Raw genomic sequence first — 25,176 nt, 5'->3', positions numbered from 1 at the left:
TGAAAGACGTTCCCTTCCTGCAACGCTTGCGTTCTTTTCTCCATAACAGTTACACGTCGGACTGTAATCCTGTCTCCGGTTTCGGTTTACTGTCTGTGAGGTCAACAAGCCTTGAGATAGGAAGTGCCACACTCCTGGCCTCAGGAAACAATTTAACTAGAAAAAGATATTGCTGTCTAATCTAATCAAAGACCATTTACTCTTATTACGTCTTTTGCGCCCCTACGGCCGTAATATTAACCCCACAAAGGCACAGCCTGACCGGTGGGGCCTATGCCCACTTCATGATAGAAATCTACCTAAGTGAGGAGGGTTATGAGGGAAATAGTTTTACTACCGTAATTTCTATCCTGGACGTATCCATGCCTTTTAGCCTACCTTCGGCCAATCCAGTCCGCTTCGAGATGTGGGTACGCTATAGCGAAACCGCATTTTTTCACTAAATACGCCGATTTCATCCCATTCACCCCATTTACAAGAATTCTTAATACGTTAACTCTGTGTTCAAAAAGATATCCCGGCGCCCTCGAGCTACCCTCTCCGCCTTGGTTGATGAATCTCGGTATATAATTCCTTTCACTGCTTTCGTAGTGGCTTCTCCAAGACAGCATTTCTTTAGCCTTCCTGACCGCAATTGATCAATTCCTATCGCGTGGAGTCAAACACCACGCTGGCCAAGCCGCTGAATCCGTCGATTAGTGTATTGGCGCTGTACGGTCCTTGTGCTTCTCTGATTCGCATGACTATCTCTTGGGCCATCGAGAGGTTCTCTTGTGCGTTTCGCTAATGTCCAAAGTCTTTAAGACCTCGCTGTAAATTGAGTGTAACAAGGCCGTTATCCTTCGAGATCTTAAGCCTGGCTCTCCTCAAGTGTCTCCCTTCATTTTGAAGAGTGATTTTCAGTAGTTGAGGATCCCAGGAGTGGCGGGGATGTTGTACGAAAGCTATTGGAACGAAGATCGGGCGCAATCCGATCCGGCCTATTCACTAGTTAATTAGCCAGCAACCTTAACCGCACAGTGTGGTGACGTATTGTAGGTCGGGCAAAATTGATTTTGTAAGGCGGATATTAGTTAGTGAAGTAGGGAACCTCAGGCAACCTGGTCGGCACAGGCAGGTCGAGGCACGAGAGAGAAGAGGCACTAGGTAGCTGGAGAAACCAAACCCAACTGCAAATCTGCCTGTAAATCACACGGTCGTGTATTAGAGTAAAGGCCCTCTGACTTTTGAGGTGATCAGAAATCGTAGATGTCAGCTATGAAGTCAAACAGAAGTAGAAGAGTCGCGAATCAGAAATTTGATGCCTAACGACTTGGTGATTTCTGACAAACAAGACCAACAATTCTGCAACTCGCAACTACTAAGTTAAAAAGGTGTCACCAGGAACGCCACGCGTGAAATCGCTCCACCCTGCCTACCTACCTTGTTCAACTACCCAACATGTCACCAATTCGCTCTGAATCTCGGCAGAAAGCGGCCAGCCAAGAGGGCAAGATCTTATTAGCCCTTGACGATATTAAAAATAACCGCGTCAAATCTCTCCGCGAAGCAGCGAAGCTATACGAACTACCGCTTACTACACTACATGCGCGCGCGCACGGGGTAATCTCTCGCATAGAGAGACGCCCCCTGGCCATAAATTGAGCCAATTTGAAGAGGGACTCGCTTGTTGAATAGATTCTCTCTATGGATTCGCGTGGAGCATCGCCTAGACCGGCTACTGTGCGAGAAATGGCTAATATCCTGCTGGCTGCGCGCGATGGCCACCCTCCGCCTACCGTTGGCAAGAATTCGGCATCAACCTCTATTAATCGTCGCGAAGAGCTTCGCACACGCTTCTACAAAGCGTTACGACTACAAGCGCGCCCTGAACGAGGACCCTAAATCACTACGTGCGTGGTTTGTGACCGTACAGCGGGTTATCGAAGAGAACGGTATACAATCAGAGGATATCTACAACTTTGATGAGACAGGATTTGCAATGGGTCTTATATCTACGCAGAAGGTAGTGACGCGAGCAGATTACTACGGTCGGCGTCATCTTCTACAGCCAGGAAATCGCGAATGGGTTACTGCTATCGAAGCAATCTGCGCAGATGGCTTTTCGCTACCGCCCTGCATTATCTTTAAAGGCAAAGTAGCCATCGCAGGGTGGTTTAACGACCTACCAAGAGATTAGCGATTAGAGGTCTCCGATAACGGCTGGACGACTGACAAGATTGGCTTACGCTGGCTAGAAAGAATCTTTATCCCCTTCACGAATTCGCGTGTACGCGGTCGATTTCGGCTACTGATTCTTGACGGCCATGGTAGCCACCTTACACCTCATCCGAATTTGCGCAGATAACGATATTATCCCTCTTTGTATGCCTTCACATTCATCGCACCTACTACAGCCGCTTGATGTAGGGTGCTTTGCGCCGCTTAAGCGTGCGTACGGTTTCTTTTTAAGCGATCTTACGCGTAGGGGATATAACCACATCGAGAAGATTGATTTCTTGATTGACTACCAACGCGCGCGGCCAGAAGATTTTCAACCAACTACTATCCAAAACAGCTTCGCAGCTAGTGGCCTAGTACCAGTTAATGCAGAAAGAGCGCTTAATAAGCTTAATATCTCTCTACGAACGCCGTCACCACCAAGCAGCTGGCCAAGCAGCAGATCTAGCCAGTTCACCCTAAAAACACCCAGAACCGTCGTTCAGCTACAAAAGCAAGCTTCGATGCTTAAGTATCTACTAAAGTAGCGGTCAAATAGCCCTCCAAGTCCATTGAAAACAGTACTGGATCAACTTATCAACTTATCAAGGGCAGCTATCTATCCTTGCATAGCGCCGCATTACTAGCGCAGGATAATGCGCATCTACGCGCTGCAAATGAGAGGATCAAACAGAAGCGCAATCGGTCAACTAGGCAGATACCCTGCGAAGAGGGTTTGTCCGTTGAAGAGGGCCTGCAGCTAATTGCGCAGCTGGATTTGCCAGCAGAAGCCACTGCGGTAGAATCGAATGCGCGGGGCGAATTGCCTATTCAGGCAGATCGGCCGGCTACTAGGGCTCCGCCTAGGTGTAGGGGTGTAGGGAGATTGGCCACAGGATCAATACGTGTAAAAATCGCTATATTTAGCTAAATTAATGCGTTTTGGTTGAGATCATCGATTTTGAAATTTTCTAATGTGGTAGGGTGTTCCGCTTGGCCGGGTGTTCCGCATGGGCGGGAATTACGTTACATGTATATCCGCTGAGTAAGAATCGGCGGCCAGTCGTCGCCGCCGCCTATATGATGATGCATGTTAGCTTGTTAGACCAGGCTTGATAATTATTCTATTGGCGATATGTGAGTTTCAACCAATCTTCTGTGTATAAGGTACAAGGCATGCTCGGGTTGAGAGTCGTGAGCCCCGGTGGAGACTAAAGGTGACCGAGAGGGCTTATTCGTCTTCATGGCGACGGGGTAGTTTCACCTCTTCCATTGTGGCCAGTTGGTCACTACGATGGCTAGCCGTAGTTAAATTTTTAGGGGTTCGGATAACGGCCGTTTAAGCCTCCTCGTCGCTAGAATTATCATTTCCGAGCGGGGTATTCAGGTAGGGCGGGAAGCCATCATGCCCTCAGTAGCAAGCTAGAACGGTACGAAGTACTTTACTACGAATCGACGTGGTAATACATATCGCGCTCTATGTCATTACTTCGCCGGCCCGCCTATATGCGCGTCATGGAGTCTGTCATAGCTTCAGAACTATCTGTCAGGATGAGGAATTGATGTACTGGCTAGTACTCAAGATGTCCAATAGAATCAGATGATTGATTGATTAATGATTGGAGTGATTGAGCACTCATGAGAGTCTGTATCATCTAGTTTCGGTGTGTTACGGCACCATACTCCGAGTAGTCTAACCCGAATACCACACGAATACTTGGGGAATTTGGTGGACGATGAACATCCTATCCCAAATGGGTCAGTGGTATTTGACCACTCCTTCAGTTCGACACATTCGACACTATCCCGTACGCACTATCCTATATGATTAGTCCGTCCGTCCCTCATCCCACTGTTCTCCTATACATGTCGCGCTTTTTCATCCTAAATCCGTCCTGCCTTATCAACGTAATGCTAACTTGGGTTGTCTTTTGGGTAACACGTGCTATGTTCCCCCTGCTCAAACCCCCTCCCACACAGGCTAGCCCGTCCCCTATTCGCATCATACAATTAGTTACCGCAAGTAACATAGCTTAATCTATCTCTACCCCCGAATTAACAGGATAGACTCTCCCTCGTGCTCCTCGCTTTAAATGGCCGCAGTATCTATAGAGAGCGTCGTCGAGGCGTACGGCCTTATTCATGAGCCTGCCCAGAACTTAATTATCTGCCAGCGATGTCGCAATACGTTAGCTCCGTCTCGCTCCCGGGTCACCTTCCACCTACTCACATCAGGGACCGTTACTGGTGCGCTGTTACGATTCACATGTGTAGATGCTTGATGCCTGGATTAATACTTGCTGCCACAGGCATCCTACTTGTATTTAGATCTCCTCTCATCATCTCTCCTTCTTTCCTTTCCCATGTTTAATTGCTTCGTTGAATGCTACCATGTTGATTTGATGTCTTCGTGCCTAAGCTATAACACACGCAAGGGTCCCACCACCACTGTTACGACAGAAACTAGCGCGTTCCTACGAGCCCGCGTCTGCTTAGCCTCGTCTAGATAGTACCGTAGCGAATCTACAGCTTTAGCTCCTGGACGGGTACGTATAGTCAGCATTCGTTAGTATTTTGAACATGGTACCTATCCCACTAAAGTGTCAACTGGTGGGCGGAAGTACTGTGTTCCAAATACTAATGAACGGCCATTGTATATCACCGGTACGGCTTTCATACGGGCGACCTGACCATCACGCGCTGCTACCTATCTCAGGAGCATCTATAGCATCAGCGCACCTCTCTCCATCGGGGTAATAATCTCTATAACGACGTCTACCTCTAGACATAATCCTAAGGCTCATCACAATATTCTTAGACCGTAGTCCATCGGCATAAATCTACGAAGAGGCCCGGCGGGACCCCCTGCAGAATACCACCAACATGCCCTGCGCGTCTACGGGGACGAGACCTGCTCCTCGCCCGCCTCAACGGAGGGGATCCTATTGTTAGCCCCTCCACGGATAAGGATTCTCTCCGTCTGGTGATACTCGCGATAGAATCTGTGCTCGATTGGCGCGAGGAGATAGCCCATCAAACTAGTCGATCTATCTTCTGCTGGCTAGTGACGACACAGCGGCCGATATGCTATAATTGCCCCTTCCACTTCCACGCCCGGGAACGGGGTCATCAGGGTTACCGCCGGTGCTGGAAATAATTCCTAACTTTCCTTGTCCCGGCCTTCCGGATAGACGCGGTAGAGCGTCAGCGTTACGGGGTGCCTTCACAAAGGACTAAGATAGGCCGACGGGAAGCTACAGGTCTTCTCTGATTCTTAGTTGCGGTGAATGGCATTGCTTCATACGGGCAGGTCTCTATAGGCAGACTGCATCCTACGTGCATTCAGCTCATGTCCCATGACGAAGGTGCAGCGCGTGTCTGCAAGCTAGTTCAGCTAAGGGCGATTCGGTGGTGAAGCTCACTCGGGTCTATTATGTTTCGGTCATTTTAAATAGCCCTGGGGAGTTGCGCATTACAATCCCAAGAATCAGTTTTTTCTCTGAATTCGACCTTACTGCTCCTTGCTCATCCACATCTGCTGCTTCTCACTTAGTTGACGGACTCTTGTCCATTATATACACCTACAGCTGCAAGATCGATTCTCGTATAGGATCAGGCATATATGCGAGAGCGGCGAGTTCCGTGAAGTATAGCCGTGGATGTAGTCACGGTCCGTGGCGATGATTTGGTTGTACTGTTTCTCCTTCTGCTCACAAAGCCGGATCTGCTCATCGACTTCGGGGCGAATGAGATCGACTTGATTAGTTCTTGGCTTAAGAGGCGGAGCCACCCGAAAGAATCAACTCTGGGGGCCCGAGACAAAGAAGCGCTGACAATGAACCTTGTCCCAGAGAGTTTGGTGAGTCGGTCGTGCCTGATTTACGCTCTCAATGGTTTTTCGCGGTCGAACTGGACGACGGGGTGGCATAGACTGGTGGGTCTGCGGGTGTTGCTGCACCTTCTCCGAGAGAGTTACAAAGTGACATTGCTTACAGCCCAATTCATCTCCAAAGGGTAGGCTGGGTAAGGCTGATGATGTCGGAGGTGGAAGTGATATTGATTGCTGAAGGGGATCCGCTAAAGAAATCTGCCTTAGTCGTTCTTGTAGCCGAGACATCGCGGTAAGACATTCATCGCCCGGCCATTCCTTACAGTAACTTTTGAGATGGGTGTGGAGATGGGTAGGTGCCACAGCACGCTCACAGGGCTTGCAAATCGGCACCTTATATTCTGGAAGATAACAAAGTCGCTCCTTCCCAACTCCTATTACTGATCAGATGAGGCTTCAGGACGGAGAAGGATGATCGCTGTAGTGGATCAGCGGCCCATTCGTTGTCTCGCTAGCATTGAACTGACCTCAGACTATATAAGAGAGAGGTGATACAAGTGATTGAATTCGAAGTACATAAATGCGATTTTGGTTATTTCAAATTGATATGGTGCATTTGTCAGATGATCAAGTACAAGAGCGGACACGTCACAATCGCGTCACGGTTCCGTCCAAGTAGCATGCAGGTAGGTCGGGCCAGTAGGGATCAAGGGCCAATGCGTGCGTAGAGAATTCGGACCCAGGGTAGGGTCCTTTAAGGCATTATGGACTAAGAGATCACAGCGGTGGCATAACTCAAACAATTTCATCGTTATGCAGGCGTCACCGGCGCTTCATATGGATCAAATCCAATTTCTTTTGAGTTTTCCGAGCCATCTGTCCTATTCATCCGCCCATATTGTGTTCTCATCCTACCTCGAGATGCATCAACCATGGAGCCTACCCACCGATACTCCGGTTCAACAGGATCGTCGGTTACCATTACCTTAGTTTCAGTCGCAGCTAGAGAAACAGAACGGAAAAGTTATAGTATCCGTTGATTCACATTTAGGGATGGAGGTACTTACCCATGCCAACAGGATGGCAATTAGCATATATGGTTTCCCAACAGTCTTCGGGTGCATGATACATCTCATGGTTGATGCTGAGATGAGGATGTGTTTTTGCAATGCTGTTCCACCACCTCCAGACCTTTTTATGGAGTGGGCTATGCGCGAATTTGTGGAGTTCCTCCACAGTCCGGAAATAAGTAGCGGTCATCACGGCGTTTGCCGTGGTCCGTCCATTTGCCTCGATCCAGGTAGTGTGGCCCAGGTCTAATAAAATCTTAGCGCATCGCTGATTAGGAGGGAATTCATACTGACATCCAAACTTATCAGCATTCTTTGAGAGGTGGTTCTGCATCTTGGTCATGTAGTCGCCAACCTGTTGATAACCCGGGCCAAAGATACCCAGGGGGCTGGGATCGATTTCAGATTAGCCGGATTTTTCTCATTCTCAAGATAAAAATAATTAAACGTACTGATTGGAGCGAGCGGAGAGAAGAATCAAAACGACTTCGTGACCAGCGGCTTTGTCAGGGAAATGGCCCTGCCGATCGGGAATCTGGGCAGAGAACTTCCCAAAAACAACATCTTTCATTTGTTGATTTTTTCTCAATTTGAGAGAAGTTAAGAGCGTCTCTAATAATCCCCATAATAATATCACCGCGGCAGGGCAGGCCGCATATCTAAAAGGCAATACAATATAAACAAAGCTTTGGGCTGCGGCACCGAGAAGAAGCCAAGTTGAGATATTGAAGTTATCGCGCAATAACTATAAGCAAATCATGAATGACGAATAAGCTTCAAATCTGTGGGCATTGAATGCTAGCCAAGACCCTTGAACTCACATTGTGCGCCGCCGTTCGTCCACCGTACCAACGTCCCTGCCTGTGCTTGGACGGAGGGCGAAGTGGAACAAACATTGCTTTTGTATTTGTGTGCACAAGATCAGAAACTGAGGAATAAACCCTCCGAGATGTGCAAGGCCCTGGATAGCTTGCTAATATGAGCTGAGACACACAAAGGCCAGCAGGTCTATTTGAAGAGATCCACGAACGCTTAAGTCATGAAAATTAAAGACAACAATGACCACTTTCTAAATATATATACCCTCCGTTGCGATTATGGTTACAACGGCCGTAACTGCTTGATGGCATTTCTGGGCCGTTGCGTTCCGGATTCATGGAGAACAAAATGATAGTATATACACAAGGCTTCAGCATAGCGAAGAACTACTTGAAGACTGATTAAACCACTCACTGATACCGGTATTGAAAATTCTCAACATTAAATGGCTTCTTGATACTCGGAAGAAGTCGTGTGGCGTCATTGAAAAACAATGGGATGCAATGCTACTACGGCCGTAAAGCCGTATTAATAGAAATTGGTATAAAACATGACATTTAGACAGTCTGCCACGCTTATGCAAGGCTAACATGGCCGTAACAGTGCCATATTTCCGAGTTATTTTTCCGTTCTGTGTATTATACCATTATCCTGTCACTCCGCACGTTTTCTAATTATAGTATTTAGCAGAGAGGACCCGGGATGCATAAAGCCGCTATTGCCGAGGTGCTGCCTTGTGGATTCGTGTTTAAGTGCCTCCTAATAACTGTCAAATTAAATTTATGTGCAAACTAAAGCCTGAATCTGACATAAAGAATGCTGAGGTCTATGAACCACAAGTATCTAATGTGGGCCCAACTATGTCTCTACGCTCGGTCTAGCATCCTCCTCTGGTGGCTGATGCTTGATTGCTATTAGGTTCCATTGAGAGCGGCCCATAGTGGTTGTTATGAATTAAAGCACCACTCAGAAAGACTAGACCCTTAAATCAAGATACAAGCTGACACATCCCAGTATCTGGGCTGCAGGACTCTGTTGCTGCCTGTGTCTTGGATGCCTTCCTTATAGGACCGTCAGTACGAGATGCTAAACATTTTGTGGTTAGTGCGCTGTAGAGCTAGCTATATAGCGTCAAAGTGGCAGTGTAAATATGAGAGCGTATCCACAAGCTCCCATGACCCAAATTGTATGAGTCCTATGTGATTGAAATTGGGCTTTGTTTTAGGCCAGGCTTTTGCCCTAGCAAAAGAAGTGGGTTCCGAAATATTGCTCTACACATAGACAATATGCCAGTAAGAATCATCCTACCGCGAATCCAACTCCACCTAAGAACGTGATCGTAATGAACTTGCTACGTAACATTTCTCAAAGCCGGAAATTTAAGGTAAATGAACCCAGTGGGCTCATTGAATCATGTACAGTGCTTTCATCATCGGGCCTCCCTTAAGCCATAGATACAAGACTGTTCTAAACCCGGCATAAGCAATATGTTAGACATTGAAGTGGGGTTTCGGTGTTCCGCATGGGCGGGAATAACGTTAATATCCGGAGGCAATATAGTAGGCCGCGGGAAATCCTCAAAATCGTCAAACCCTTTGCCTAACCGGTGGCGGAAATGTTATTACAGGTGGGTGAGGCCATGTTTCGCCATATCTTTGTGATCGTCATCCAGGCCATTAATACTTGAACCGTTGGACGCAGAGGGCTACCAAATTTCCTCCAGCATTCAAGTGCGCGTATTATCAACCTCAGCTGAGAGAGAATATATTTCCAGTTAGTATATAGTACGTTGACGACCCAAGGTCAGTATTTCCTATCCTTTAGGAATTTGCCTGACATAGTCTTAACGTTTCTGTGGCAGAGGATGGGCACTGGGTGATCTCGAGAGCGAGGACTATGTATCATGATGCTCCGTAAAGTGAGGAAAGCTGAGAAGTCGATCACAGTATTATGCCGGGCCCTATATGGTTCCGTGCCGACTGTACTTGTTTCAGTGAACTACAGACTAGCACCGGAACAAAGGTTTCAGCACAGCGAAGAACTACTTGAAGATTGATTAAACCACTCACTGATACCGGTATTGAAATGATGACTGTGAGGCTGCTTAAAAGTGGGTATGTCTTCAACCTCTTGAGGCTCCTCGGTGAATACAGCGCTAACTTTACTTTCAATGGACAGGCTGTAGACAAGGCGTACATCTTTCACGGGGACAAACGAGACGATCCTACTCTATTGGAGGCTCCGCAGGAGCCAACCTGGCGATTGCAACGGCATTGAGAGCCCTCGGATGGGAAGAACCGAGCATCAATAAGCGTCTTGTGAGGATCGCACCTATTACTATAGACCTCTCTATCGTCCGTGCTGACTTCAAGAAACGATTCAAAAGATTCCTGGAAAACAATGCAGACTCATCTATGATTGACCCACCAGCTATGGAGACTTTTCGGGGTGAGAATTGACGACATCCTACTTGCTCTAAGATGAACTGACATTGGTTTTACGTGTGTGGTCTAGTTACGTCATGATGAGATCCATTCTATTCAGTCCTGTTCCATAAAGAGCTGGCGAGACACCCGACGACTTATCTTATTGGGTGCGAGAAAGACCCTCTTGGTGAAGAAATGGCAGTGAAACTTAGTGGAATTACCGTTACGGCAGACCCTCAGCAGCGTGCAACTATTCCCTCATCACAAGATCCCAGCTGTCGTCATCAGCCTCGTCAGTGGTTACCTATATGTAATCTCTTAAGCGCGACATTTTGTGGAGCGTGAATTGACTAGTACAAGCCAAGGCAAAAAGAGCAAGAAGATTACTTCATCTACATATTCAGCAGCCTGATTTACCATCTCAGCAAAGCCTATCTTATTAAAGTTATAGATATCCTCTGCTTATATCCTATTCTCGTTAATTACGCTTTGTACGTTCGTGAACTAGGCTTATAGGGCTTTTAGGTCTTCGTTTAATGCGCGTTAGTAGTCGTATCGCACCGAGTAGCGTATACGAAGCTTATCGTGATGTTAAATAAATTTTGATAGCTAATTCTTGCTAACGGTAGGCGGAGGTTAGCTATTGCGCGTAGCTAGTAGGATATCAGCTATCTCTCCTATAGTAGCTAGCCTAGGCGCTACTCTACGCGTATCTGTAGAGAGAATATATTTAGTAAGCTAATCCTCTTGTAGTTAATTAGATTAGTTTGCAGCTATTTAGGCGTGTATCGACGCGTAAAGGTAGGCTATTCGCCCGTCGAGATAAGGTAACATAAGATATACTAAATTGCTTCGTAGCTACGCGAATTGATTTGAATTAACTATTTTAAAAGGCTTGTAGGGCTAATAGAACCCTTCCCTCTTGCTCGGTTGCTTTTTGCAAGGATTCAGTGCGTTTTGGTGGCATAGTAGATGGTTAAAGTAGGTAAGTGGTAAGAACGCGCGATTTCTAGTGGGGTGTTTCACTTGGGCGGGAATTACGTCAGTGGCGTACCTAAAGCGGGTAGCGATTTAGGTAGGCAGGAAGGCACGGATACGGTTCAGCCGTAGCAAGCTAACGGCCGTACGGAGTACCATGCTCAAGATAAGAACTTTGTGGTATTTATAGATGTAACTTAACTAAGATAAGGTTTAGGTTACGCCGGCATAAACCGCGAACCAGTGACCACACTCGTGATCACTTGCCTAAGCGGGTAAAGTCAAACTATACCACGAGTTTCCTAATTAAGGATAAGATTACGAGTAGTAATATCAAAGGTGAAAATTGGAGTGTAGGAATTATCTCAGCCGTCTATTTTTATATAGATTACTGAATTACTTCGTTAAAGAGCTTCTGATACGTTAGCACTAACAAGTGTGGATAATAAGGCTAGTGGCATATGAGCTTCCGCAAAGGACATCATCTGGCCTACTTAGCATAGGGAAAAAAATAAAAGGCATTATCACCTCTACGGCTTTGGTATATTTTTAGTTCATCGGACTCACTATCGCATTGATCCCTAATGTCCCTGGATGCGGGTTAGTGGCGCCTGCTAGGCCGAAACAATTGTAAGTCCCTGTCGATCCTACGGATGAAGTATCTAATTCCCGCGAAACACGCCCCGGATGAGGTAGGCGATTCGATCCAGCAGGACCCTTGTCGCACGCCAGTGTCTGATGGGCTGCTTATGGGTGTCTCGCTTTAGTCCCACGTGAGCCGTCGTGAGTGAGATGGATTTGCTGCTAGGGGTAAGTTTGACAAATATCTCGTGAACTGTGGGGTCGAAGACATCTCCTCGCTGAAGATAAATAGAAAGAGATACTCCCGACAGGATATGATCCTCTTCATCTCTATTCCAGCCTAGAGTGACTGACTGGTCTTTCTGCGAGGTTGAATATTCTCTTATAGATCTCATCCGAGCTTCACGATGCTTCCTACCGTTGCCTTAACGGCCCTGGCCCTCCTGCCCGCTGTGCAGGGAGCCCCTTCATCCTCGCATGGCGTCTACAAACGCTGCGGCGCCGTTTCCAAGTACTACGGCCAGCATCAGGCGGACTGGGACACCTACGACACGCAGGGCTGGCTGGACAGCTGGTGGAACAAAAATACCGCGCTGATGCACAACAACTCCGCCGGGTTCGCCGGCGCCTTCGGGCAGTGGGCCATGGGCAACCCGGACTGGTCATGCCGGGACGACGGCTCCGACACGGACTGCGACCTAAACCTGTGTGACAACCCCGTGCTGAACGACCGCGGCAACGACGTCCGCCCGGCATACTATGTGCTTGAGTCTGTCAACCGTCTGCACACCTACTTCAGTGGCGTCCGCGAGGCCTTCAACACCGCCGCTCTGGGCGCGGCCCTCTCCAAGGACTCGTGGGCGACCACCTTCTACGAGGCAAAGGACCAACAGAGTGTGGTTATCCTCAAGGAGGTTCTCGCCGCCCTCAACACTATTATTGGAATCGGCATTTCCTTTGCAGGAGTCGGCCTTCCCTTGCTAGGCGTGTCTGAGTCCACTACGGCTTTGGCCAGTGCGTGGGCCGGAGCCGGCGCGGCGGCCTATGGCGGCGGCGTCGGTGCGGCTGGACTTCTGATCGGACCCCAGTATGTTATGTCGTCTCTGCTTTACACACTCATGCTAACTGCTTTCTCCCAAACAGCGCGGACGATTCCTTCCAGAGATCCGCCGACCTGGGCGGCATCCTGGGCACGATCGTCGTCGACTCCATCAAGTCGTTCACCACCGCCAACAACCAGCTCGTGGGCGGCCAGGAATACAACAATCAGGACATCCGCAGCTACCTCTCACACGGTGCCTTCCTCGAGTTTCCAGGCGTCGACACGAACGCCGTCACCGATTCCATAACCGCCATGCTCGTCGGCACCTCCATTAACCAGCTGTACCGCGCCCAGAAAGTCTTCATCATGGGGGGTGGTGCCTGTGGCGACAACCAGGGTATTGGGTCCGGTCCCCAGGACGCTTATATCTGCCGTGACGGCAAGGCCTGGTACCTGTACTACTGGCAGGAGAACGGTGTCATCTCGACAACCTCGCACCAGTGGGGATGGGTCACCTCGCCTCCTGGAGTGTCCCAGCTGGGACAGAATGAGTTCAGCGATATCCCTCTTAACGTTTCGGATATCATCAACTCCTCCCTCGACGCCTTCAACGTCGCCGGTTACAACTACACCACTGCCACCGCCCAATCCCGCGCCGAGGACGCCATCGCCAAAGGCTGGGCCATCCCGGGCGCCCATGGCGCCGCTTGGGAGGGTATCTTCACCGTCCCTGTTTGCGACGTCAGCGCTGCTATCAGCTCAAGCTTCGATCTCAAGCAGTTCATCCTGCAGCCCTACGGCCATGACAGCCGTCCCTGCTGGTGTGGACCGATCTGCAGTGGTGATGTGCAGAAAACTAAGGCCTTTATTGACGCTGCCAACATGGGTGGCTTCGATAGTCCTAAGCACTTGTGTAAAACGAACCCTGGGTACTAAGCCTGACACTCTTGGGTGTCTTGGTTACCAGTTTAGTCTGATAAGTGTATAGAGGATGTTGGATGGTGTCATTCTCTTCTGATGTATTCTTTTCTGGTTACTTCTCTTAGTCATTCTTTTTCTGATGATATAAATCAATATAAAAATTTGCAATTTTGACTTCAAAGACAGTGCAATAATACATTTAGGAGTCCACAAAGACATCCCAACGTAAGCATTATTCTAAGTAGTTCAGCTTACTTATCGAACGTAGCAGCACAAGTATACACACTATCGTCTTCTCGTCAACTCTTGAATTCGACCAAAATGTGGATCATCACATCTTAATATATCAAGCCACGCCCAGGCTCGCTGCCATCCATCTTCGGGAAGTTAGGTGTCCCCAGCCCTGTAACGGGATCCCACCCACTCTTGTTCCTGCGTTTCTGGGCTCGCGACAGAGCGCTCCATATAGGGTGTGCTCGAGGTAGAGTGTGGAGACTTGCAATGGTGTTTTGGGCTCGGTAGCGGAGACGGAGGTGGGTAGAGAGGATATGTGCTTCTACTTCAAGGGTTGTGGTAGCCACAGTTTTGAACGCCGACAGGATCCGGATTAGCGACGTCCTCTGGACTGTGTTCAGGTGTTGTAGGTGTGTCTTATCTCGCAATGGGTCGTGCCAGACCGTTGACGCATAGTCTACCACCGGCGTGACGCATGCACGGTAGAGCTGTTGTATCTGTTCCGGGCGGAGATGCCGCAGTCCGCCTAAGGCGATACCGACCTTAGTTGCGCGTTTGATTGCTTGTTGTATATGTTCCTTCCACCGTAGCTCTTGGTCGAAGATCACGCCTAGCAGCTTGGCCGTGGGCGATGGCTCGACCGTCTTCCCGTTCATCAGCACTTGGCCCTGGAGTTGTTCGCTTTTCTTCCTAGTAAGGTGGATGAGCTCGGTTTTCTCGGCTGCGAAGCAGGACCCGGTTCGTCGGGCCCATACTTCGATGCGGGGGATGTCCTCCGACTGAATTTTAGCTAGGTTCTCCTCGGCTGAGCGTCCTACTCTCCAGCGGAAATAGTCGTCGATGAAGGCTGATGCACCGCCGTGGAATGTGACGGGTTGATCAACTAGCTCGGAGTTGAAGAACGCAAATAGAATAGGGGAAAGGGGTGAACCTTGCGCAAGGCCTGCCTTCGCTAGTAGCATGATCTCGGTGCGGAAGTCGTCGAATCCTATACTTGCGTAACGGTCGCTCATGAAGCTCGTGATCCATTTTCTTACTACGGTTGGGATTCTCTTAGCCCGGAGGCGGGCGTCGAGGCTCACTTGGTTAACTCCGTTGAACGCTCCTTTTAGGTCGAACGCCACGAGGGTCACCACCTTCTGTTTGTACCATACCCGGTCGATCGCGTTAGAGAGAACTAGTATGGCCTGTTCGGTGGTCCTGCCTGGTCTCCCGCCAAATTGGGTGTCCGGAAGCAGACCATGTTTCTCTGCGAGATACGATAGTCTTCGCGCTATAACCGACTCGAGAAGTTTACCGAGTGTGTTAAGCAGCGAGATTGGGCGGTAGGCCCCAGGAACAGCATAATCTGGTTTCCCGGGTTTCCGTAACACTACGATCCTCGCCCTCCGCCATCGCTTTGGGTGGTATCCTAGGGTGATCGACGCGGTGAAGATTTCGGTGATGAAGCGTTTGAGGTATCTCCATAGCTATTTCCATACGAGCGTCGGTAGGCCGTCTTCGCCGGGGGCTGTAGAGCCCTTCGCAGCTTTCAGAGACCGCTGGATTTCTAACTCGGTAAGAGGTTCCCACGGTAGTTCTATAGGGGCGGGGGTTGGCGGGTCACGGCAGGGTTCGTCCATCTGTGGGAAGAAGGCGTTTAGGAAAGCCTGCGCCTTTTCCTCATTTTCGGTGACCTCGTTGGTGCCGACGCGCAGGGCTGGGACGCACCCCCAGGCCTCTCGCGGTTTCATATACGTGGCTGCTTTCCAGAGCTTTCCTTCCCCCGCTTCGTCCAGAAACTGTTTCCAGTATGACGCCTTGACTTTTCCAATAGTCCGAGTCCACGTGTGTCGTTTTTCTTGCATCTCTTGGAAGAAGGACATAGAGCGAGCGTCGTCTCGCCCAAGCTCCGCACAGCTCTCTTGCCACCTCCGTCGTAAGCGATTGACCTCGGTCTGTTGAACTTTGAGGTCTGGGGTGAACCAGCGCTTCGAGTACGGTGTTGGCCGTAGGTTAGGGGTATATCTATCTACCGCTATTGCAGTAGCATCAATAAGTTTTTCGACTGCCTCGTCTAACGCTGGTCTTGTTTTCAACTCCTTCCATGGGCAAATCTGCCGAAGCACCTCGTTGGCGATCTTATACCAGTTCGCGCGATCGTAGGCCTTCTTCGCCTTATCTAAGGGTCGGTGTGGGGTTCTGAGGCTCCATTCCGAGAGCGTTGCGCGGTGGTCTGATCCATAATTTTCGTGGTAGAGATGACACTTGATGAGTAGGTCGGGCCGATTCGTTACTGTCTGGTCGATCGTAGTGTTCTTCCCTGGGTCGTTTAAGGGCCAGAATGTTGCTGTCCCTCGAGGCAGGCAGCCGCGTAGGCTATAGGTATGGAAGAAATCGATCAGTTCGCTTGCCTCTTCAATAAAATGAGGTAGGATGTGGTTGCCACCCCAAGTCGGGTGATGTCGGTTGAAATCTCCCGAGAGGATAATACTCGTTGACCTTCGATCCTCTTGGAGATTGGATGTTATTGTATTTTGGATTGCTGTGAATGCTAATTCCGCTGACACCTCGTTAGGCGTGAAAAGCGGGACGGGCGGGAGATAAACTGAGAGGACAAGTATTTGAGAGTCCGCTGTCCAGATCTTGATTGCGGTAAGGTCTGGGTGGTCACAGTGGATCTGTCGGTGCGAGGACGTTGAGACTCTCTTGTTGACGTAGATTAGGCTCCGGAACCGATCAGCGCCGGTCTCGACGGTTGGTCGATATAGCCGCCAGGCGCTGTGGTTGACATGTGTTTGGTAGGTAGTAATTGAGGGTTCTTGGATTGGGAGCATATCCAAGTTTTGGCTTTGGTGGTCGTTGATGAGTGCTTCCATCCGTGGTCCTGATTTCATGATGTTCAACTGTAGTATGCGTAGGTTCGTCTCTAACATTGATGGGGATTGAGGTTGCGGGGGTTGGACACTGTCGGTCGCCAGTTGGGTGTTCGCCGCTGCAATCGAGGCATCTAGCTCTGATCCCGGGGGGGCATCGTTGCCGCTCGTGTTGGCCCGCACAATGTCCACAGCGTGGTGTTTCCCTACACGACCACGCTAGGTGACCGAAACGTTGGCATCGGAAGCATCTCTTTTTCTTGATTTCGCGACGTTCCACACTTCCATTTTGTCTTTGTCCAACGAGGAGACCATTATTCAGGATATAGTCGGCTCCCTCAGCGGAGTCGAACCAGATACCCAGCGATGCAAATTTCCCTAACACCTTATCTTTCTTCTTCAGCCATGCCACCTCTTCGATTCGGAAGCCGCGTTCCGCCAAGTCGTTTTCTTCCATGATTTTCTCAATAGCCGGAGTGGCCGCGTTTTCTAGGTCGAAGTCCTCTGTCGGGGTACGGTGTACGACGACGCCGAATCGTGGTTTTACTAGCTTCGTGTTGTTCCCCAGCTCACTCAGCCACTCGGTGTTGTTGCGGGCCACTTCGGCTGACTCTGCGTCCTTGAAGCGGATTACATAGCCCGTCTTGGTAGTCCCGATACCGCCAACCTGGGTATCTTGCGTGGAGGGGGCGTTCAGCAAGGCGGTGCGGATGTGGGTATTGGCGGCCTCAGTGGGGAGGTATCGGCAGAAGGTGTTCCCGTCAGTGTTGTCATTGTCTCTTGGGTCTGCTAACGATCTCTGGGTGCTAATTCGGACGCAGTTCCGCTCTTTCTTGGGCGGTTGATGGCTCAGTTGGGTGGAACTGTCGCCGCCGTTGGCTGCCACTGTGGCCCATGATCTGGTTGGGGCTGCTGGTGTCAGGGTTTCAATTCGTTCTCGCAGAGCTCTGATTTCTTCGTGGAGCTTTTCATTCTGATCTCGGAGAATATTCTGGTCGTGTTTAACCTCTAGGATCTCGGCCTCGGTGGATTCGATGACCGTGGTTTGGTGGGAGATAATTTCCTTCAGGCTGTTGATGAGCTGTCGCACCTCCTTAGTCGTCACCCGTCCGCTATTGTCTTCCGAGCCTGCAAACTCGGGATTCGAGTAAGAAGCGGTGGACACTTCATTCCCTTTGCGAGGGCTTCTTCTCTTTCGAGGCACAATCGACGGTTCGAAGTTTTCCAGTGAGAACAGCTGTGCCCCTCCATGGGTATTTGTGGGGAGGGGCTCGGGCCCTCCCGTGGGTGGGTCGGCCATCGGTCCGGGGTTAGTTCCCGCTCGGCACACAGCCACGTTTTATATCGCAATAGTATCAACCACAACGCTCGAAGATCCGAGTTGTTGAGCGTTCCAGTTAGTACAGGGCCTCAGTGTGTTCAGTACCTGTCAGCAGCTACCCAGCAGCTACAGGATCCAGCGATACAGGATGGTTCGAAATCAGATTCACCACTTGCACATAAGAGGTTCTTTCTCGAACCCTCTCTTGAAACCCACTATCCCATTTAGAGTTAACCTGCTCCTGACCCCGCTTGTTAGCAGTATTCCGATACGGTTTTAAATTACAACCTAAAATAGATTCCGTATTAAGCCTGTATAGTCCTAAGGGCTTATAAAACGTTCATTTACGAGGTAGTCACTGTAGTGATTTGCTAAATATCATGTCCCGAATCATTTCAAGCTTTTGAGTTAGTGAGTCTTGGAGCCATGTTGTGGAGAGACGAGAGGGGGTTCTGAAAGGCGATGGAGAGAAGTTTTGGCGAGGAAGCAAAGAAGACCGCAGATCGGGGGAATTGGATCCATCCTGCTTAGTCCCCCTCTGCTCAGTGAGCAGGTGAAACAATTTCGGAGCAAAGATCTGGGGCATTCTGGATATTAGGAAATGTGACTCGGCGGTCTGCGAGTTCCTGGGAGCTTCGTGGTCGCTCACAAAGCTATGGGCCTCAAAAAAATGGGGATGGAAAGTGTAAGCACACCATACTCTCCGCTCTCGATCATGGCAATTACAAACTATAATCTAGTGATTATCGGAATGTGCGCTGGAAAATCGTCAGGAAGCAGTGGCCTCCAGGTAATAAGGTTAAAGCGTTCAATGAGGACATTTTGGCTTGTTATCGTGGGCCTTACTAGATCTGACAAATCTGGATCGGGTCGATCCGTTCTCCAGGAACGGTGCTCGCCCCACCCACATGATCACCGGACTACCACTTGGGAAGTCGTGCGTGGGCTGGAATGCACGGATAATTTCCTGGCTTACAGTAGCGCCCTGAGGTCACATGATGATCAGGCCGGGGTTGAGCCCCTCTTTCAGCTCGTGGCTGTCCTACGATGATTCTTGTCATGAACAACACCCACATGGGCCAATTTATTCCATTATGATGTCGATGTCGTTTTTGGCTTTTTGAACCCTTGGATCTACGCGAACCCGCATATCTTTAATGATATCACTTCTGGCTCAAACCCGGGATGCGCAACCAGTGGATTTCCGGCAATGTCGGGTCATACTCTCGCTTCCCGCTAGCGGAAGCGTTAAAGTCCATGAACCCAGAGAGATTGAACGACCTAGAGACAATCGACCCGCGACCGCTGCCACCGTGGCGAACCGAAGCTTTCACGGAGATTGAGATCGAGCCAGACCGAGAATCGGCAAAGGACCGGGCCGAGACCATACGGTCCACGTCCGATATTATCGTCTACTCGGATACCTCGGGACGCGAGGGTTACCTAGGCGCTGCCGTCGTGGCGCTCAACGATAGCCTGGAGATCACCGAATCACAACAGGTCCAGGTAGGACCGATAGACCGCTGGTCGGTCCATATAGCGGAGCTTATAGGCATCTTTTACGCGATTAGCCTAGTGTTCAAGATAGCCCATCAACACTCAAGAACCGCAAACGAACGACGGACAGCATCGATCCTATGCGACAGCAGGTCATCGCTACAGGCAATCCGGAGCGCGCGAAACAAATCAGGACAACGGATCGTCCACGCGATCCTCCAGGCTGCCACCGAGATTCTAGCGGCTGGAATCTCCCTCCGCCTCGAATGGGTCCCAGGCCATTATGACAACCCTGGAAACGACGCTGCGGACTAACTGGCCAAGAACGCCGCCAGCCCAGGCAAAACACATCCTTTCCGCCCGATTCTCACAAGAGAGAGAGCGCTCATTCGTCGGAACATCTATGCTTAGTGGGAACAAGAATGGAAATCGTCCGCCAAGGGTGCTCCCTTACGGAAGGTCGACAACACGCTACCAGCGAGTTACACGAGGAGGCTGTACGGGAACCTGCCAAGGAACCGCGCGTACCTCCTAATACAGCTGCGCAGTAGCCACAACTGGCTATCCAGCTACCGCAAGAAGGTTGGCCACAGTAACGATGACAAGTGCGTATGCGGCGCGCAAGAAACAGTTACCCACGTACTGGTAGGCTGCCCGAATTTGAAGGATCTTCGAAGGGAGCTACGGAGAGAAGTTGGAGACGCATTCAATAGCGTGGCGAGTCTGCTGGGAGGCTCAAAACAAGGTGAGAGAGGTAAGCCAGACACCGTCTCGCGGGCCAGGACGGTCAATGCCGTGCTGGACTTCGCCGAGGCGTCACAAAGGTTCTGCGGTCGCGCGCCACGAGGGCAGCCTAACAATGGAGACGGCAATTAGGCCACGGTAGGCCTTGACGAGGCTCGAAGTTCGTTTTCAGGAAGTGGAACACTCTACATGTACATACACGGATAGATAGTTGTTGTATCCTGCATATCGTTCGCGACGGGACAGGGTAAATGATTTCACACACACACACACACACACACTCCTGTATCGCTGGCACGTCGAGGATTCTTCCGAGGATCCTGTATAGGATCAAAAGGTAGGACGTTGTGGTTGATATTATCCTCGATATAAACTGTTGTGGTTGTGTACCGAGCGGGAGCTAACGCCGGACCGATGGCGGACCCACCCGCGGGAGGGCCCGAAGCCCCTCCCACAAACACCCAAGAAAGCATCACCAGTTTCTCGGTTGAGGATTTCCAGCCTCGAGTTTCGATCGACGCAGCCCAGATCATGGAAAAAAGAACGAGAAATGGGGAAGGTTACACGCCGACCGAGGGCACAGGCCGGATCACCACCAGAGAGGTGTGGAAGCTTATCGGCAGCCTCAAGGACATTATCCACCGCCAAACCACACTCATCGAGTCCACTAAAGCGGACCTCGAGGAGGTCAAGCACGACCAGAACGTCCTCCGAGAGCAGAATGACAGGCTTCATGAAGAAGTCAGAGCCTTAAGAGCACAAATCGAGGCCAACCTACAGCCAAACCCGCCTAGAACATGGGCAACGACTGAGGACTTCGACTTGGAGAACGTGAACGCTCAAGCCGTCCAAAAAATCATGGAAGATAACGATCTAGCGGAACTGAACTTCCAGATTGAAGAGCTAGCGTGGCTCAAGCGGAAGGACAAGGTGCTAGGGAAATTCGCGTCACTTGGCATCTGGTTTGACTCTGCAGAAGGAGCCGAATATATCCTTGATCGGGGCCTCCTTGCTGGACAAAAACAAATCGGCAGCGTGGAACGCCGCGAAATCAAGAAAAAGAGATGCTTCCGATGCCAACGTTTCGGACATCTAGCCTGGTTGTGCAAGGAAACACCACGGTGTGGCCACTGCGCGGGTCAATACGAACGACAACGATGCCCTCCCCCCCCGGGGGTGAGAGCCCGATGCCTCGACTGCAGCGGCGAACACCCTACTGGGGACCGACAGTGTCCCACCCCCGCAACCTCCAACTCCTATCAATGTTAGAAACGAACCTACGCATACTACAGTTGAACATAATGAAGTCGGGACCAAGGATGGAAGCACTCATCAATGACCACCAAAGCTAAAACTTGGATGTTCTCCTAATCCAAGAACCCTCAGTCACTACCTACCAAACACATGTCAACCATCGCGCCTGGCGGCTCTATCGACCAACCGTCGAGACCGACGCAGACCGTTTCCGGAGTCTAATCTACGTCAACAAGAGAGTCTCAACATCTTCACACCGACAGATCCACTGTGACCACCCAGACCTCACCGCAATCAAAATCTGGACAGGAGACTCCCAAATACTTCTCTTCTCGGTTTATCTCCCACCGATCCCGCTATTCACGCCTAACGAAGCGTCGGCGGAATTAGCACTCACAGCAATCGCAAACACAATAACATCCAATCTCCAAGAGGACCGAAGGTCAACAAGCGTGATCCTCTCGGGAGATTTCAATCGACACCGCCCGACTTGGGGAGGCAACCATATCCTACCACGGTTCATTGAAGAGGCAAGCGAACTGATCGACTTCTTCCAAACCCACAGCCTACGCGGCTGTCTTCCTCGAGGAACAGCGACATTCTGGCCCCTAAACGACCCGGGGAAGAACACCACTATTGACCAGACGGTAACGAATCAGCCAGAGCTACTCGTCAAGTGTCATCTCTACCACGAGAACTACGGGTCGGACCACCGCGCAACGTACTCGGAATGGAGCCTAAGAGCCCCGCGCCAGCCTACCGGCAAGGCGAGGAAGGCCTACGACCGTACGGGCTGGCATAAGATCGCCGATGAGGTGCTTCGACAATTGGGCCCATGGAAGGAGGTGAAAACGAGGCCAGCGCTAGACGAGGCAGTCAAAAGGCTCACAGAGGCGACTATAACAGCAGTGGACAAATATACCCCCAACCTACGACCAACACCGTACTCGAAGCGATGGTTCCCCCCAGACCTCAAAATACAACAGATCGAGGTCAACCAGCTGCGACGGAAGTGGCAAGAGAGTTGTGTGGAGCTCGGGCGAAGCCATACCCGCTCCATGACCCTCTTCCAAGAGATGCAACAGAAACGACGCGCGTGGACTCGAACTATCGAAAAAGTCAAAGCGTCGCATTGGAAACATTTCCTGGATGAAGCCGGGGAAAGGAAACTCTGGAAGGCAGCTACCTATACGAAACCACGGCAGGCTTGGGGCTGTGTCCCGGCCCTGCGTGTGGGCACGAACATACTCAGCGAGAACGAGGAAAAGGCACAAGCTTTCTTAGACGCCTTCTTCCCACATATGGACGAACCCCACGGAGACCCGCCAACCTCCGCTCCGCTAGAACTCCCCTGGCAACCTGTCGCCGAACTCGAGATCGAACGTTCCCTACAAGCCGCAAAAGGCTCCACGGCTCCTGGTGAGGACGACCTGCCGACACTCGTATGGAAGCAGCTATGGAAATACCTTAAACCCTTCATCACCGAAATCTTCACCGCGTCGATCAACCTAGGACATCACCCAAAGCGATGGCGGAGAGCGAAGATCGTGGTGCTACGGAAACCTGGGAAACCGGATTACGCGGTCCCTGGGGCCTACCGCCCGATCTCACTCCTTAACACACTGGGTAAACTTCTCGAGTCGGTTATGGCGCGACGGCTATCATATCTCGCCTAAAAGCACGGTCTACTGCCAGACACCTAATTTGATGGGAGACCGGGCAGGACCATCAAACAAGCCCTGCTGGTCCTCTCCAACGCGATCGACCGAGCCTGGTACAAAATAAGGTGGTGAGCCTGGTGGCCTTCGACCTAAAAGGAGCCTTTAACGGAGTCAACAAAGTGAGCCTGGACGCCTGCCTCCGGGCAAGAAGGATATCAACAGTGGCGAGAAAATGGATTGCGAGCTTTATGAACGACCGCCACGCTAGCATAGGATTCGACGACTTCCGTACCGAGGTCACGCCCCTGCTGAATGCAGGTCTGGCGCAAGGCTCATCCCTTTCCCCTATCCTGTTTGATTTCTTCAATTCCGATCTAGTCGACCAACCCGTCACCTTCCACGGAGGTGCATCAGCCTTCATCGATGACTACTTTCGCTGGCGAGTAGGTCGCTCATCCGAGGAGAACCTAGCCAAGATTCAGTTGGAAGACATCCCACGCATCGAAGCGTGGGCCCAACGAACCGGGTCCCGCTTCGCAGCTGAGAAAACCGAGCTTATTCACCTCACTAGTAAAAGAAGCGAACAGCTCCAGGGCTAAGTGGCTATGAACGGGAAGACAGTGGAACCGTCACCCACGGCTAAGCTACTCGGCGTGATCTTCGACCAGGAGCTAAGATGGAAAGAACACGTCCAGCAAGCCATCAAGCGCGCAACCAAGGTCAGCATCACCTTAGGCGGACGACGATATCTACGCTCAGAGCAGATGCATCAGCTCTACCGGGCTTGCGTCACGCCAGTGGTAGACTATGCATCGACAGTCTGGCATGACCCATTACGAGACAAGGCTCACCTGCGACACCTGAACTCGGTCCAGAGGATATCGCTGATCCGGATCCTGTCAGCGTTTAGGACGGTAGCAACCCTAACCCTAGAGGTACAGGCACACATCTTTTCTACCCACCTCCGTCTCCGCCACCGAGCCCAGAACACCATCGCACGTCTCTACACTCTACCTCGAGAACACCCCATTTGGAATGCATTATCCCGAGCTCAGAAACGCAGACACAACATCGGGTCATATGCTCGCTTCCCACTTGCGGAAGCGTTGAAGACCATGAACGTAGACAGATTAAACGAACTAGAGTCGATCGACCCACGGCCGCTACCGCCGTGGCGCGCCGAGGCCTTCACGGAGATTGAGATCGGGCTAGACCGAGACACGGCAACGGATCGAGCCGAGACCGTACGGTCCACGTCCGACATTGTTGTCTACTCGGATGCCTCGGCACGCGAGGGTCACCTAGGCGCCGCCGTCGTGGTGCTTGACTACAACCTGGAGATCGCCGAATCCTAACAGATCCAGGTGGGAACAATGGATCGCTGGTCTGTCTACGTAGCAGAGCTCATCGGCATCTTCTACGCGATCAGAATAGCGTTCAAGATCACCCACGAACACTTGGGAACAGCAAACAGACAACTGACAGCGACGATCCTGTGCGATAGCGGGTCCGCCCTATAGGCGACCCAAAGCGCGAGGAACAGATCAGGACAGCGTATCGTCCACGCAATCCTCCAGGCTGCAGCCGAGGTTTTAGCAGTTGGAATCGCACTCCGCTTTCAATGGATGCCAGGGCATTGTGACAACCCTGGAAACGACGCCGCAGATCGATTAGCAAAGGACGCCGCCAACCTGGGCAAATCCCATCCTTTCCGTGCGCTCCTTACTAGAGAGAGGATACTCAT

At 50.8% G+C, this 25,176-nt stretch overlaps 2 protein-coding genes across 2 annotated transcripts; one reads left to right on the top strand and one right to left on the bottom strand.

Moving 5' to 3' along the window:
- Nucleotides 1-6,839: 6,839 nt before the first annotated feature.
- Nucleotides 6,840-7,669, bottom strand: fmaE (monooxygenase fmaE; the record flags this gene model as incomplete). The annotated part of the gene is made up of 5 exons (XM_056904414.1): nucleotides 6,840-6,909; nucleotides 6,976-7,030; nucleotides 7,096-7,344; nucleotides 7,393-7,487; nucleotides 7,551-7,669. The coding sequence occupies 5 exons, from the start codon at nucleotides 7,667-7,669 to the stop codon at nucleotides 6,840-6,842; spliced, it is 588 nt and encodes a 195-aa protein (XP_056772181.1).
- A 4,641-nt stretch (nucleotides 7,670-12,310) lies between these two features.
- On the top strand, nucleotides 12,311-13,881 carry N7458_001019 (uncharacterized protein; the record flags this gene model as incomplete). The annotated part of the gene is made up of 2 exons (XM_056904413.1): nucleotides 12,311-12,990; nucleotides 13,047-13,881. 2 exons carry the CDS (start codon nucleotides 12,311-12,313, stop codon nucleotides 13,879-13,881), a joined length of 1,515 nt encoding a protein of 504 aa, XP_056772180.1.
- Nucleotides 13,882-25,176: the final 11,295 nt, after the last annotated feature.

The sequence above is a fragment of the Penicillium daleae genome (assembly GCF_028827525.1).
Source record: "Penicillium daleae strain IBT 16125 chromosome Unknown utg000001l_segment0_segment0, whole genome shotgun sequence".
NCBI lineage: Eukaryota > Fungi > Ascomycota > Eurotiomycetes > Eurotiales > Aspergillaceae > Penicillium > Penicillium daleae.
Note: the sequence above shows the minus strand (reverse complement) of the source record. Positions and strands in the feature narration are given on the sequence as shown.